We start from the raw sequence: 14,731 nt of genomic DNA on the forward strand, positions 1-14,731 counted from the left end.
TTTACAAAATGTTTCAGAGGCGCATTGAAATGGTCAAACGTAGCTCATTATGACATTGCCCAAACTCCCCCACCAGTGGGCTGAACTGTATCTGGAGACCAACTTCCGCCGTCCTGTTTTAGGGTATCCAGTTAAATGGTGCGCAAGAGATGGAAAAGTAAATTGGCGATGCCGCGATTTCAAGTTCTTCCTGATTGATAACAGCTAAATGCACACAATTAACGTCGACACGAGATTATGGCACGCTATAAGGCTGGACACACCGCCGAGTAATGTTTCCTAAATAAAGGTAAGTATTACACTCTAAACACGGTAGCCGGTAAATGTGAATTGGTAACCATTACCATCGGTGCGCAAAATCACTTTTATCGGTGACGACGTTTAGAGTCTAATAGTGTCTTCCCCATTCCCTTTTTTCTCGTTTAGGTTATGTAATAGGTACGCGCGTTCCGTTTGAAATGCCAATTATTACCCTCTAATTACATAATACTGCTGGCTAAAATTCAGAGGAATCTTTTCTAGAAGGATCTCTGTTCCTGCATCGATGGAATTTATTATCGATCATTCAGCTAACAGTGGTGCCTCCTTAGATCATATGGTTTGAATAGAACTTCATATATATCGGTCAGCTGTCCATTAACTCTTGGCAACGCGTTACGCTGCTCGAGTAGTTGAATGCAGGACACCTGGAACCCTCCGAGTGTAATTAATAGTAGTACAATTATTTCCGCACCACCTTAGCGTATTGTTTTCATGCTGTTCCCCAATCACACCCTTCTCTGTTTCAGTATAAGTGGATGCAGTGTTTCCTATTTCAGTGCCTTCAATTGATGAAAGATGTGCTGCTTTTTATTGTAAATAGCCATTTCCGGCACGAAAATAAAAGTTTTAGGTAGCATTATTGCTCTTCACAGTGCTGCACAAAACTAGCAACGCTTAACACAATAACCGGTGCTGTTTCTAGGGTTTTCCTTGCCAGATGCGCGCTACTATGTAGCCTACGCTTACGCGGTCTCAGCTCCGCAGTTGTTACGCAGACAGGCGTTTCTGCAGCACCACAAAAGGTCCCTACCTTTCGCAAGAAAGCAGCGGAGGAAATCGGCGTACTACAAAGTGAGTATCTAATTTTCCCGCCCTCATTCTGACCAAGAACGATAAACGTGTACCTACCTTTAAGTTTTCTGCACTGTCCATATACGTGTGGTAACCGCGTTTTGTTGCCTCCTTAATCATGTTACGCATGATTGAGGAAACAAATTGTCTGAAAAAAATTCTCGAATGTAATCATTCAGAATATCTCAGCAGGAGAGCTGAAGAAGCATTTTACTGGACATTACCTCAAAAGTGCTCTCGTTTACTAACGTGAATGCTAGCCTAAATATAAAATCAGATATCGGTGTTCCCGACGAAGGTATTATATCTACTAGTAGTCAGCTTAATTTCTATTAAAATTTGCCGAGACTTTGAGGTTATTTAAGGGAATCAATAACGCGGAGGCACCATATGAGCAGTGTCTGTGCATGAAAATCCTGTAATACATTTGTGCGCCGTGTGAGGGAAACGCTGTTTTCTCTTCACTGTATTCTGACTTTTTATCGTGCCTGCAGTAAAATGGCGGTGGTGTGGCTTCCCTTTGCAGACAAAACTTTCACTCCAGCAGTTTTTTTTTTAACTTTCTTGGCACATCCAGTGCAGAGCTTCTGCGACGTTATTCTAATCCGACGATAGGGGCTTACAAATAACGCATCACGGGAGCTTAACTATACGGACGAAGGACATTGACTGAAAGCCATATGCTCTTATGCCATATGTCCTACGTTTCGAGCATCCTATTTTTCAGGTTGCGCTGAAATAGCGGCCTCAAAATGTACCTCGATGCATACGTGAAAAACTGTTGTTCAAACCACTGAGAAGCTTTACTCGCGTTCAAATTAAAATTTTATCTTTCACTGTGGTCATTCTTTTGGTCCATCCAGTAAGCGATGTGGCGCTTGTAATTAAAAACGGTGAACACTCTTCAGCCTTGTCCTGTATTTGCGACCACAATTGGACCTTTTATTCTCGTTAGTATGGAGGGACTATACTATTGCGTCAATGTTCGTGCTCACTCGTCCAGTTAAATCTATACATGCCTCAAGAAAGGTCGGCATCACATGGCACCAAAAAACTGTCATCCAGACGCACGTAGAAGGATGCTGAAAGAAAATACTTCTGGGTTCCTCAGAAGGAAAGCGTCAAAGCTGAGAAAGAAATTTTCTGTGTGGGAGATGTTTTCATAAAAGTTAGCCGTCCGCCTTGCAGCCGCTGCTGAAGACTTTCATTTCAATTCTTATTTCCACAGGCCATCATTATTGACGGCAAATATTCTGCCTGAGTCGACTGATATTTACAGCTGAAAAATTGTTGTGCTATATAGTAGTTGTAAGGTCATTCGAAACGCTTTTAATTTACTTATCAGGTACTTTGTTGCTTTGTAATGTTTCACAATATTTATGTATTCGGCAAGTGCACTGCTACCTTTCAAGAGAATAAAACGCAATGTAGAAAATAGGAATATGAAGTCATAAGGAAACAAAAGAGCTCAAAACAGAAATAGGAAGTCGACAGCCTTAGATGCCTCATCAAACGCGAAAAGTGTCCATCGGCGTCCGTGCGAGCGGGGCAAAAAAAGTTCATAAGATGATGTCATCCGGTGATGTCACAGATCACCAAAATCGTGGCGTCATCATGACGTCACTGTGAGGCCACATTGCCTAATGTCGCACGATAACGTCATCCCAATACATCACCAAGGTGGGCCAATCCCGGAGGCACCGAAAAACCACATGATGTGCGAAAAGCTTCACAATGCATTTGACCCCGGAGGCAGTGCAAACCGACGTTGCGTGTAGAAAGCTTCCAAGAGGGGGGAGGGGGGCTCAATTCGAGTTACTGAAAAGAAGACCATGACTTTTCGCCTTTTAGTCTTCCATGGAAAATGTATGGGCAACTGTGTGACGACCTTATTTTGGTTTCTGTTTGGGTGTGCCTTGATTGGCAGTTTTCTAAGCCATGCTCTAGATCTCTTTCAGTCTTGCTGTTTACATTACCTGCAGAACCTACGTTTGTGTGCACGCTTCGGCATTCCCTCTAATATGGCCCTGACTCTTACGAATCCGGAAATGAAATTAAATGTAGAGCAGCTTGTGGACTTGATGAGAACCAGGACACGACCTGGCTATCACATATTTTACCAGGTGAGAGTTTTCGCAAATGTGCTTTGATCTGCATATTGTAAGGCCATAGCCTTTGATGCCTCATGAGGAGGCTCACGCGGCGAAAAGCAGGTGGCTAACTACAAAAGAAGCACCTAAGTAAAAAATAACGAACCACACGCCTCGTGGCAGCAGGCACGCGCTGCGCGCCCACGGCGTCCTTGCGGCGTTCGCCTGAATGAAAAAAAGATATGTGCTGCTTCAACTGTCCTAACTTCGCGATGTCTGCTTACACAACGAAACTTGCGGCATCAGCGCGCATTTACGCCGCTTTCGATAATGCTCGACGCGCCCGTCCTCCTCTGTCAGCAACACCACGTGTGCTCGAGCTCGCGCTACCAGTGACAGACTCCTCTCCCCAACACAGCCAATCGCGTTCCTGCACTCTCCTCATCTCCACACCACCTACTCCGCTCCCGCCATAGATTCGCCTTTTGAGGAGAACTTCTTGGCCTAGTTGGTATTGCTTACTGTATGACATTTTGCTGCTAGTTAAGACAACGCACACAAAAAAGACGCGAACACGACGAAGACGTCGTGTTCGTGTCTTCCTTGTGTGTGTTGTTTTTACTAGCGGCAAAATGTCATACAATAGCTCCGCCATAGATATTTATATTCTTTCCTTTCCAATTAAATTTCATTTGCGAGTCAGCGCTAGTCCTGTCTGCTCCTTCTCTTTTGTCCGTCGTTTCCCGACCGCGTTGTACTTTACGCATGATGAAGATGTACCAACTCGCTGAAGTTTCTATATTATTGCAATAGCTTTGCATTGGCTCTCCTCTCTACCTAGCGTAAGCCTCTCCACGTCGCTACCCTTTCTCTACCAGACTCAACTCACTACACTCGGCTTCTCTCTCAACCACTTACATTTACCGATGCACTCCCTCTCGTGAGGTCTCGCTCTCGCAGCTGGGCTAGGTAGTGGAGACGGCTATCCCCAGTGATTTACCTCTGCTGGAACACCTCCGTTGCTGAAACATAAAAAAGCGATGTTACCGTTGGACATTATTCGTAAACCTGGAGGCTCACAAAAAGGGTTTGACTCAAATTGAGGACCACGCAGCGAGCCACGGAAAGCAATTTGATAGGCGTAATCTTAAAGGACAAGAAGAGAGTAGAGGGGGCGAGGCAACAAAATCATTCTAATGGCACCACAGTCGAAATTAAGATGAAGTGGGCACGGGCAGGGCTTATTGTGTCAGGGCAAATGAGCCGCTCGTGATTAGGAGTAAAAGACTGGATTTCAAGACAAAGCAAGCGCGAGAGAGGAGGCAGAAAGTAAGGTCGGCAGACGGGATTAAAAAGTTCACGCGGATAACGTGGCGGCAGCAAGCACGGGACCGGCTACATCGGCGAAGTAATGGAGATGTCCTTTTTTATATCTGTATCAGTATTTTTATGTCTGTATCAAACATTATAATTATTTCTGCAGCAAGCAGCAAGCCCTACACAAAACCTGAAAAACTAAAGGCTGCTACACTGCTAAGCCGAACGGATAACTGGTGACAGCAGCAGAGCGTACTATGTGAGATCAAGACCACGTCAAGACCCACGTTGCCACCTATTTTCTGGCGGTGTCAGTGGTATCACCTTCTCAAAACGCTGCGGCAAAAATTTACCTATGGACTGCAAAAATAACGTAAAATAACATTATTGTCCTATGGCGACTAACTGTCCACCACTGACGACTAGTTCAGTCGAAACAGCACCGGTTCAGCACGAGTACAGCTCACACGCCCATCGACTAAAGCCCCAGCGTTTCTTCTTCATCCTCTTCATTACAGTTGCCCCCGAGAGAGATGAGCCATCCTTGCGTCTTAAGGAATATGCAGTATCAGGGGGTCATAATACGGTTTAAGTCGGCTGACATGAACCGTGTCACAACACTATGTCCGAGTTCGTAGGATGGTGTCATGGGTTCAACCATGTAGTCTACAGGGGAAGTGCGGCAATTGATGCGGTAGGGGCCATCATAGCGCGTTTGAAAGGCCAGGACTGTGAAACGGGGTCCTCAATCAAGCGAGGGAACCAGGTGCGAAATCTGGTGGGGTGCGTCATTCTCATGTCGCAGTTTTTCGCTACCTTGAGCGGTGGTTGTAAGTTTACGAGCGAGCTGCCTACAGACCTCTACGTATTTCGCCGCTTCAGACACCAGCGTGCATTCGGAAGCGTCGGGTCGGTATGGGAGCAATGTCTCTGTGGTAGAAGAGGGCTCTCGTCCATATACCTGGGAAAACGGCGAAAAGGCAGTGGTAACTTGTGTGGCAGTGTTCAATTTATATAAAGCTTAAGTGACAAATGATAAAATAGAGTCCTAGTTACTGTGATCCGACGTGACGTACAAAGGTATGTCACTGAGTGTGTGGTTGAAATTCTTCGTCGAGCCATTCGTTTGCGGGCGGCATGCTGTAGAGTTGCGATGGACGATGCCGCATGCAGCCAGAAGGGTTTGTATGACATCGGACAGGAAGACGCGCCCTCTTTCGCTGAACAGTTCGCATGGTGCTCCGTGTCGAAGAACGGAATTCCGCAGATTCAATAATGCAAACTCGCGAACGGTGGCAGCTGGGAGTGCTACAGTGTCGGCATAGCGCGTCATATGACCGACACCGACAATTATCCATCTGGTACCCAAGGAACTGCATTGAAGTGAGGCACATCAGTCGATGTCGACGCGATCAAAGGGACGAGCAGGGCAGAGGAGCCGCTCTAGCTCGCCTGGAGGGTGGTGTGAATTTTACGCCGCTGACACACCGTACAGACACGAACGTACGGGCAGGCAAAGAGACACATTGTATGCACGTAAAAACACGTTGCCTTAGCTGAGTATAGGTTTCCAGAACGCCGGCCTTAACATGATGAGGAGCAGCATGGAAGCAAGCGCAGATGTCAGAACGCATGCGCCGTTGTATCACGAGTAGCCATTTGAGACCATCCAGCATATACATTCTGTGCTAAAGGATGTTTTAGTAAAACTTGTTGTTGGGCTAGTAGGTGCAGGTTACGAGAAAATTCGACGACGCAAACCACCGAGAAGAAAAGGCGAAAGGAAAGAGTGTCAACTCGCAACTGACTCTATTCCTGCAAACCACCGCAATATATACACCATGCCACCCATGCGCGATAAATGATCGAGCGAGAGAGCATGTTCTTTCGATAAAGAATAACCTTTTGGCACATTAGCCTATTCACTGCAGCGCGTGTGGATGTGAGGCAAGATTTGCCAATATCACTCTTTTAGATAGAAGCAAGGAAGTGATTGAGCGAGAGATGCTAGAAGCATAACTCATCCGAAAGAAAAAAAAAGATATCTGTTAGCGATACGTCGGTGGTGCTGCGTTCAGCTGATTTTCATTTTTTGACTAGTTTCTGAACTAGCACGAGCATTGAGAGCGGCCGATTGTTGGATGAGACGCATGGTGTGTTATTGCGCATGTGTGGCATGGTGTATGTATTGCGGTGGATTTGCAAAAATAAAGTTAGTTGCGAGTTGACGCTCTTTCCTTTCGCCTTATATTCTCGGTGGTTTGCGTCGTCGAACTTTCTTGTAAAAGATGTTGTCGCGCACAAAAAAGTGGGCGGCTTGGCGACGGTGTTTAAGAAGAAGGTGTGGCTGATGGATGCTGCAGGCAGTTGAGCATAGATGAAAGCAGGGGATCCTTGCGCTGTTCGAACGTATATCGGTGATGTCGATGGGTGACATCGATGCGAAGAGCTTTGAATGGAAGTTACATCGGAAGGTACTGGTGACCGAGAAAGCGCTTCGACATCACAGTGATTCCTGCTCAATCCGTAGACAACGCAAATGTCATATTCTTGTAAGCGAAGCGCCCATCGGCTGTGACGACCTGACGGATCTTTCAGCAAAGAAAGCCAGAAAAGGGCGTGGTGGTCCGGAACAACGTCGAAGGTGCGACTATATAGGTATGGACAAAATTTGCTGAGTCCAGATTATGGCTAAACACTCATTTTCTTTCACAGACTTGTTCAATTCTGCTTTCTTCAAGGTACGACTGGCATACGCGACGACGTACTCGTCATAGACGTCTTTCCCCTGCGCAACAACTGCAGCATTTCCGATGCGGCTAGAGGCCGTATGTATCTCTAGGGGCTGTGGGATCGTAATATCGAAGAATAGGCGGTGAAGTAAATAGGCGACGTAGTTGCTTGAATGCTTCATCGCACGAGGTTGACTGAGCGCAGCAACTTCGTCAGTGGTGCTATGACGATTGCAATATTACCATCAAAGCGCCGGAAATATAAAGCTGTGGAGTGTTTTAAGAGTTGTGGGCTTGGGAAACTAGGCGACGGCGCGAAGCTTGGCTGGGTCAGGAAGCATGCCATCCTTGGGTTCAACGTGTCCCAATAGTGTTAACCTGCGGACAGCAAAACGGTACTTATCTGATGTTGAGCTGAAGGCCGGCAGAGGTGAGACACGTGACTATCTCAAGCAAGCGAGTGATGTGTGTCGGAATATCAGATCAACACACGACTATGTCGTCAAGATTGTACAGACATGTTTTCCACGTGTAGTTACGCAGGATGACGTCCATCACACGCTCGAATATAGCGGGCGCGTTGAGGAGCCCAAAATGCATGACGGTAAATTCGTATAAGCCATAGGGCGGTACAGAAGCAGTCTTCTCGCAGTCACCTTCAGCCATCGGCGCTTGTCAGCAGCCAGAGCGAAGACTGGAAGATGAGTAGTACTCCGCGCCTTGCAAGCAGTCGGGTGCGTTATATATGCGGAGGCAACGCGTAGACGGTCTTTACGAGTCATCCTATCTAGAAGCGTATTGACCCGTCCTTCTTTCGTACTAATACCACGTGAGACGCCTAAGGACTGTGGGAATGGCGGATGACGCAAAGTCTAAGCATTTTATCGACTTGCTCGTTGATCACCTACCGCTCGGCTGCCGACATATGGTATGATCGCGGGCCAAATGGAGAATCAGAGTCTGTGTGGGCGCTGTGATTGACATTCGTCTTACGCCCCAAGCGCGGTTGGTCGCATTCAAACGACCAGCGAAAATTCTGCAGAAGCGCAAGGACTTGCGTGCGGTACGGGGGTGGTAGATGGGCGTCCAAGACAGATTAAGACATGTCTGACGAAGGCGAAGCCGATGACGATGAAGATGACGTGCGCCGAACGGGAGAAGTAAGGGCGTTGAGCTCATAACACGGCGTGCCATCCGAAGTCTCGATGATGCGAATGAGATCAATAGGCTAAATACTAGAAAGAGATTCTCCGCGCAGCAAGGTCACAGAATGTGGAAACGGATTGCACACACGCATAGCCGGTAACCTAGATGCAGTAGTGAGGACGGCAAACGGGAGAGGGAGAGCCCTGCGACCAGAAAAATAGGCGGCCGCGTAAAAAGGATGGTAGCATCCGGCGCGGTGGAGCAAGATATGGGCACAAGGCCGACATTGCTGTATGTGCGTATAGGATATAACAGTGAGCTTTTGGCCTGTACTTCTAAAACCGTAAGGCAATGCAGCATCAGATAACGGGAAGTGCGGTGCCTCGGGCCGGGTATAATCGAAGAAGGGAAGAAGTCCCAGACGAGGATAATGTCATGTGAGCATGAACATATCCCAAGAAATGCGACACTATAGAGGGCGCCATCAGTAACCACCCTCGAGATACATGCAGCAACCGTTACTATGTGCTGCGTACTTGCGGTGCGCAGTAGCATGCTGGGGAACGGTGTTGTGACCTCATGTAGCTTACGACAAATGTTCTCGTCCATGACTGAAAGCGCAGCCCCAGTGTCAACAAGGGCAGCTGCCGCAGTTCCCTCCACCATAGCCTCGAGCAAATTGCATGGTGATAGTGCAGGCCTTGTAGAAGTCGCGAAGCTGGCAGTGCGTGCCTGCGGAACTGCAGCAACTAGTTTTCCTCGCTAGGTGACTGCCGACGACGTAAGGAGGAAGGCCGGCGACGACGGCGTCGCGGGGAGCGATGGTTGTTGGTAGGCAGTATCGGAGCCGGTGAAACGTCCTAGCTGAGACGCGTGGCAAGATCGGTAGCAGCGTTTGGGTAGCCATATCCGGTCGTTGCGGCAGCTTGATGAGCAGGCGGCATGCGACGGCTGCAGAAGCGCGCCAGGTGACCGGCGAAACCGCAAGCGAGGCATATGGGCTGGCTGTCGCGTGTGCGCCAGGGTTTCTGGACATATTGACTTCGACGTGGTATTGGAGGCGACACAGGAAGCTGGGCTGTTCGCGGGCGCATTTCTTCAGAGAAGGCATATATGTCGGCGGAACAGGTTTCGCCACGACTGTGGCATAGGTCAGAGATGCAGCCACAGGCAGACATGATTGGGCCAAAGGTACTGACTCGGCAAGTTGCTCGCGGATCCCCATCTTAATGGGAGCAACCAGAGATGCATCAGGTTGTAGGGCTTGATCGCTGAAAGGCAGCGTAGATGGTTGGCGCGCCACCTCCTTATGAATGAAGTCATTGATTTGGCTAGAGATCGATGTATCGGGCGACGGGTGCGAGGCAAGCGTGAGCCTCAGATTTATTCGGTAGATGCGAGAGCGCTGCGCGCAAGGAGCCTTTGCTGACGCAGCTCGTTGGAGCTCTGGCAAAAGTAACGAACGCCGCGACTAAAGGAGGGTTCCTCGCAAGAAGCGTCTGAAATGCCTCGTCCTAGGCCCTTTGACGATATGTTTGACTTCATCCTCTTCGCTCATGGTGCATTGACGCGGGAGCAAATATTTACAACATCCTCTATGTAGCACGTACATGTCTCACCGGGCTGTTGAGCACGCTGGCGTAGGCGTTTTTAAGCGCTCAGTTTTGATAAAGTCGGGCAGCCGAAGACTTCTGAGGTCGCTGTTTTGAAATCGGACCAGGTAGAGAGCTCACGCTCGTGATTGTAAAACCAGAGGTTGGCGACCTCAGAAAAATTGAAGGTGACGACGCGTACTTTCGCGGGACCTTCCGAGTTGTTCGTCATTATGATGCGCAAATAGGTGGATACTCAACCATCCACGTCAGCTCACCTGTTCCGCTAAAAACTCGGAGGGTTACGGCAGCGCTGGATGGTGCCGCTGCAGATGGGAGCCGCGGTGGTGTCCGGCTGATTGTTGGCAATATCGGTTCTTGCAGTGTTTGCAGCAATCGGCAGCGTTCGGTTGCGAACTTCCAGGTTGACATCAGATATTATAGCAACTTCCACCAGATGGTGGAAGTTGCTGTCAAGCGCTGGTGACTAGTCAAGCGCTGTTGACTTGTGCAGTCGATGTAGCGCCGGCCCAACATGAAAGCAGATCACGCGCACAGAAACAGAAACCCGAGCATTTCTTGTTCCTCCTCTTCAATACGTAATAAGCAATATGAATACCGCTTTAAATACTTGCATTGTCACGTAAACTTCGTTGCGTCTTCTAAAGCATAGCGTTCAGATCGCGAGTGTGACGTAATATCGTTCTGTAGATCTGATATGTCCGCTAGAGTCAACACACTCGTGTATAGAGAAGTTAGTTGTTGGCGTAGCGATGGTATTCATTTGGTGAGTTATTCATTAACGTGAAAGTTTGGGCGAGTTGGTAGTTCACTGTAAAGGAAATTTCAGCAGCGCCGGGATAGACACAAAGCACGTCCGTGTTACCTCACTTTTCGTGTCTGTTCAAGCGCTGTTGAAATTTCTTTTACTATGAGTTATTCATGTAGGAATCCCTGCCGAAAGGCAGCCTCGAGGTGCATTTACTCGACAGGAGTGCCGCTGGGCTTGATGTAACAAACATTATCGCCAGATAACGCACTGAAGTGTAAATTTCCCCCAGCTACGTACATGACGGCTGCAATACTTGGGCACTAATGAATCAATGTTAATATAAGTGACATATAAGTTATGGCCAGATGATGCCTACACACAAATAAACTAAGGAATATATATGGGGCGTCAATGCTTTTGTGTCAGAACTGACGTCTTACTCTTTCTCTCTCTATATGGAACATTAACTGTTTAACAACTGTAGAGAAGTAATTACAACATGCCTTAGAATTAGGTCCGCCAGGCTAACCCCGGCTGTGGCAATATCCTCACCATCACTACCACCACCACCAACACGTGGTGGTGGTGGTCCGTGGGGCTCAAACCCATTATCTTAAAATGGTGTGTTTTAGTAGCAACCTTGATTCCTTCCAATTAACTTCGTAATTAATGTACTACAGTTTAAAACATGAAGTTTCCACTCTACCGCGCAAGACTTGGTAACAGCGAAAGCGGTCGATGCAGGTAGGAGGTAAATAAGCCAAATGCTAGTTCACATGGCTAAGGGTAGGTTTCAAACTTGGTTTAAGCAAGGCTATTCTTCAACTTTTTTACGGCTCTTGGTCCGGCCAGCTTCGCTGCTATCAAGCCTTGTGCGGCCGAGTGTTAATTCTTCATTTTTGTTTCCGGATATTACCTCTTTGTCTTAAAAACAGCCGCTTTCTTGTTCAAGGACGCTGGGCCGGGTCCCCCCTGCTGCTCTCGTTCTCAATCTGCAGCAGTGGAGCCTCGCGATAGGCAGTATCTCCTTCAAGTGTACGGTTCTTCTTCGGACGACCCTTGGCTAAAAACTGTATTGTCACAACCAGGCTCGTCTCTTTTATAATGATCCAGAGGATATGCACATGCGCAGTAGATCTATTTATGGAGCATGTGTTAGCGTTAAAGGTTGCTAGGCAACCGTTTTATTTAAACTTTTCGCGGCGATACTTGGCCCATTTCGGTAGCATCGACGCGGCTCCCCCATGGCTGTTGCGACGGCGCATGCGCGTCTTCGCATGACGTCACATCAGCTGTTACGGCAGCTAGACGCGGCAGGTTCCGTTGCCGAGCGCGGTTTGGCGGCGCCCTCTCTGTTGCTACTGTTCCGGCGCATGCGCAGCTTGGCATGACGTCACATCAACTGGCGCCGTAGTGACGCGAGGCCAGGTGGTGCACATCTGTGACGTCGCTGGCTGCTAGGCAACGGCGCGAGGAGGTTTCTTGCGTGGAATATCCTTTTTATGCCGTTCTTACCAGCTTCGATATTTAAAAAAAAACAAATATTGTATCCAACGTTTTGCTTCGTTTAATTCACTGTTGTTTTTATTTGGTTGTTTCCAAGAAAGTAAGGAAGCCCTAGAGTAATTCCCCTTCTTTCGTTATATATGTCAATGGCGCTTTATGAGACGATAGTAATAAAGCGCTATATTTCTATAAATTTGGAATTAAAACGTTTTGTACGCTAAGGAAAAGGTTTATAAAAATTTTCATTATGCTCAGCTGTTTATGTAAACGCAATATTAACATAACCTACTGTGTGATCACATTTCAGGGTGATGGTGCATCAACGACCAATGAATATATGTTCGGATTACCGGGTCACCCCGTTAGCGGCAATGCAGAAATTGCAGTGGCAATGGAGATTCCCCTAGGGTTTCAAACGTACGTTAGTACCTTTTACGACTCTTATAAGTTTTAATTTGTCAAGCCGACCTCACCCAATAATATAAGGCGCGAAAGAACACCCTAACGCATGTTTTCCGTTTTTCAATTTTTATTGTTAGAAAAATGACAATGAGAAAAAAAAGTTCGTCAAATTCTCACCACACCTTCACCTGTGTTTCTTGTTTACAAAAAAAAAATACCCAAGATTGCTCACAGTGCAGTAATATCAGCTATTATTTAACGATAATACCTCAGCAGCCTACGATTTGCGCACGGCGATATCTCTTTCAGCAAAGCCAGGAAGGTCTTGAAGGCAGAATTGAGAAGACTACACGAGAAGTTTCAAACCGTCTTTTAAAATATTTAAAACCATGATATGACGATAATACTCAATAAACGTGCGCACGGTGCAGTAATAATTCGCAGACAAAATACCGCGAAAAATTAAGTTGCTTATACTGGTCATATCAAAAAAGAACATTTAGAGCATAGTTACTCGCAACAGTAAAACTTGCAGGAACAGCAAAATTATTTTACAGCTTAAAATGTAACCGTGTGAGCCCCCCAGATAATTAAGCCAAAGAAAGAGTTCTTCTTTGTCGTTTTTAATTGTGGCCTAGTAAGTGTGACAGGAATTACGTGAAGACATGAAATAAGGAGGGCGAAAAGAAAAAGTTTTGCTGTCAGTGGAGCACTGACCCAAATCCTTGAAATTTCGTGTCTGATCGTTGACAAGTCGAGCTGTAATAGAGGGCGTTCGCCTGTCCACAGTGTTGGATATATATGATCTTGCAATATCTGGCAGTGTTAGCCAGCGCCACCCGTAAGCAAGAGGCCGTAGTGTGGGACGTTCTTTCTTGACAGATAACGTGACGTCAGCGCGCGAGGGTAGCTGGTCACTAAGTGCTAACATGCTATCGAAATGCGTCAAGTCTGCCTGTACGAGGCCCTGTCTAGGACAACTTTTTGTCCAATTTTTTGTCGAACAATTATTGTTCGAGGAATTCGTTTAATTGTTAGACACAAGATAAAGAATCAATCCGACAATTACGTCACTGAAAGCATAGGGGGATTATTAGTCTTGTTTGTGCGGTGTGATATTAATGTCCAACATTCGAAGGAACTAAAGTGAACGAAAAGACACCTGTGCTCTCAGTGGGCCCAAGCACACCGTTGAAGCTCAATTAGTACAGAATAGAAACTCAGTTGGCAAAAATACTAACTTGAAGGTTGTGGACTCGGGCACCAGCAATGGCAAATGGGTTTTTTAAATGCAAAGCATTTCTTGACGAACCAAAGACATTTCGACTGTTTATCTATCTATCTATCTATCTATCTATCTATCTATCTATCTATCTATCTATCTATCTATCTATCTATCTATCTATCTATCTATCTATCTATCTATCTATCTATCTATCTATCTATCTATCTATCTATCTATCTAGGCGCCTAGGTTTGTGCATTGTTGTGCTCATTTCCTTAGCTGTGTATATAGAAAAATGGCATAAGAGAGCTGAGTGTACGGGTACACGATTTACAGGCCATGGCATCAATGACGTTACTTCCCTGTCGCCCACGTCATGAAACCTTTTCCACCAGCCACCTGTGGGGCTCGCCGGCATAAGCGGGTATGCGCCACAAGTGACTAAAAGTCTTTAGACACTTTCAGCTGGGCATTTACGATCCGCTCCGGGGTGCTAGTCTGCACATTGTTGAATTCCGCCATTGGTAAAGTCTGCTTGGCCAGGAGGGCTGCTACGGCCTCTCTGATTGGCTTAAAATGCCGCCATTACTAAATTTGAAAAGATGCCGGAATTTGACAGTGTCCAGGATAGCACCCCCGGTCAGACCGGCGAATGCACACGAACGCGTAGAAGGAACTGCAGCGCACGTGACACAATTGACACACAAACATGTTGAAAGACCTGCAGTGCGCGTGCCTAGAACGATCGCGCGACCGGCGGAACGTAGAACTAGAGTGTACTAGAACAGGGTAGTGCCCGGAACGAGCTTCGAAAAGTGAAGCCCAAATAGGTTAAC

The 14,731-nt window shown here is 47.0% G+C and overlaps 1 protein-coding gene across 1 annotated transcript in view; it reads left to right on the plus strand.

Moving 5' to 3' along the window:
• Window positions 1-950: 950 nt before the first annotated feature.
• The window catches only part of LOC119405329 (uncharacterized), a 67,382-nt gene continuing 53,601 nt past the window's right edge, over window positions 951-14,731 (plus strand). Inside the window, exons 1-3 of the mRNA XM_037672159.1 lie at window positions 951-1,113; window positions 3,096-3,236; window positions 12,576-12,685. Of these exons, the coding sequence (XP_037528087.1) occupies window positions 3,135-3,236; window positions 12,576-12,685 (212 nt within the window). The 5' untranslated portion in view covers window positions 951-1,113; window positions 3,096-3,134. The remainder of the gene's footprint in view (window positions 1,114-3,095; window positions 3,237-12,575; window positions 12,686-14,731) is intronic.

The sequence above is a fragment of the Rhipicephalus sanguineus genome, chromosome 9 (genome assembly GCF_013339695.2).
Source record: "Rhipicephalus sanguineus isolate Rsan-2018 chromosome 9, BIME_Rsan_1.4, whole genome shotgun sequence".
Lineage (NCBI taxonomy): Eukaryota > Metazoa > Arthropoda > Arachnida > Ixodida > Ixodidae > Rhipicephalus > Rhipicephalus sanguineus.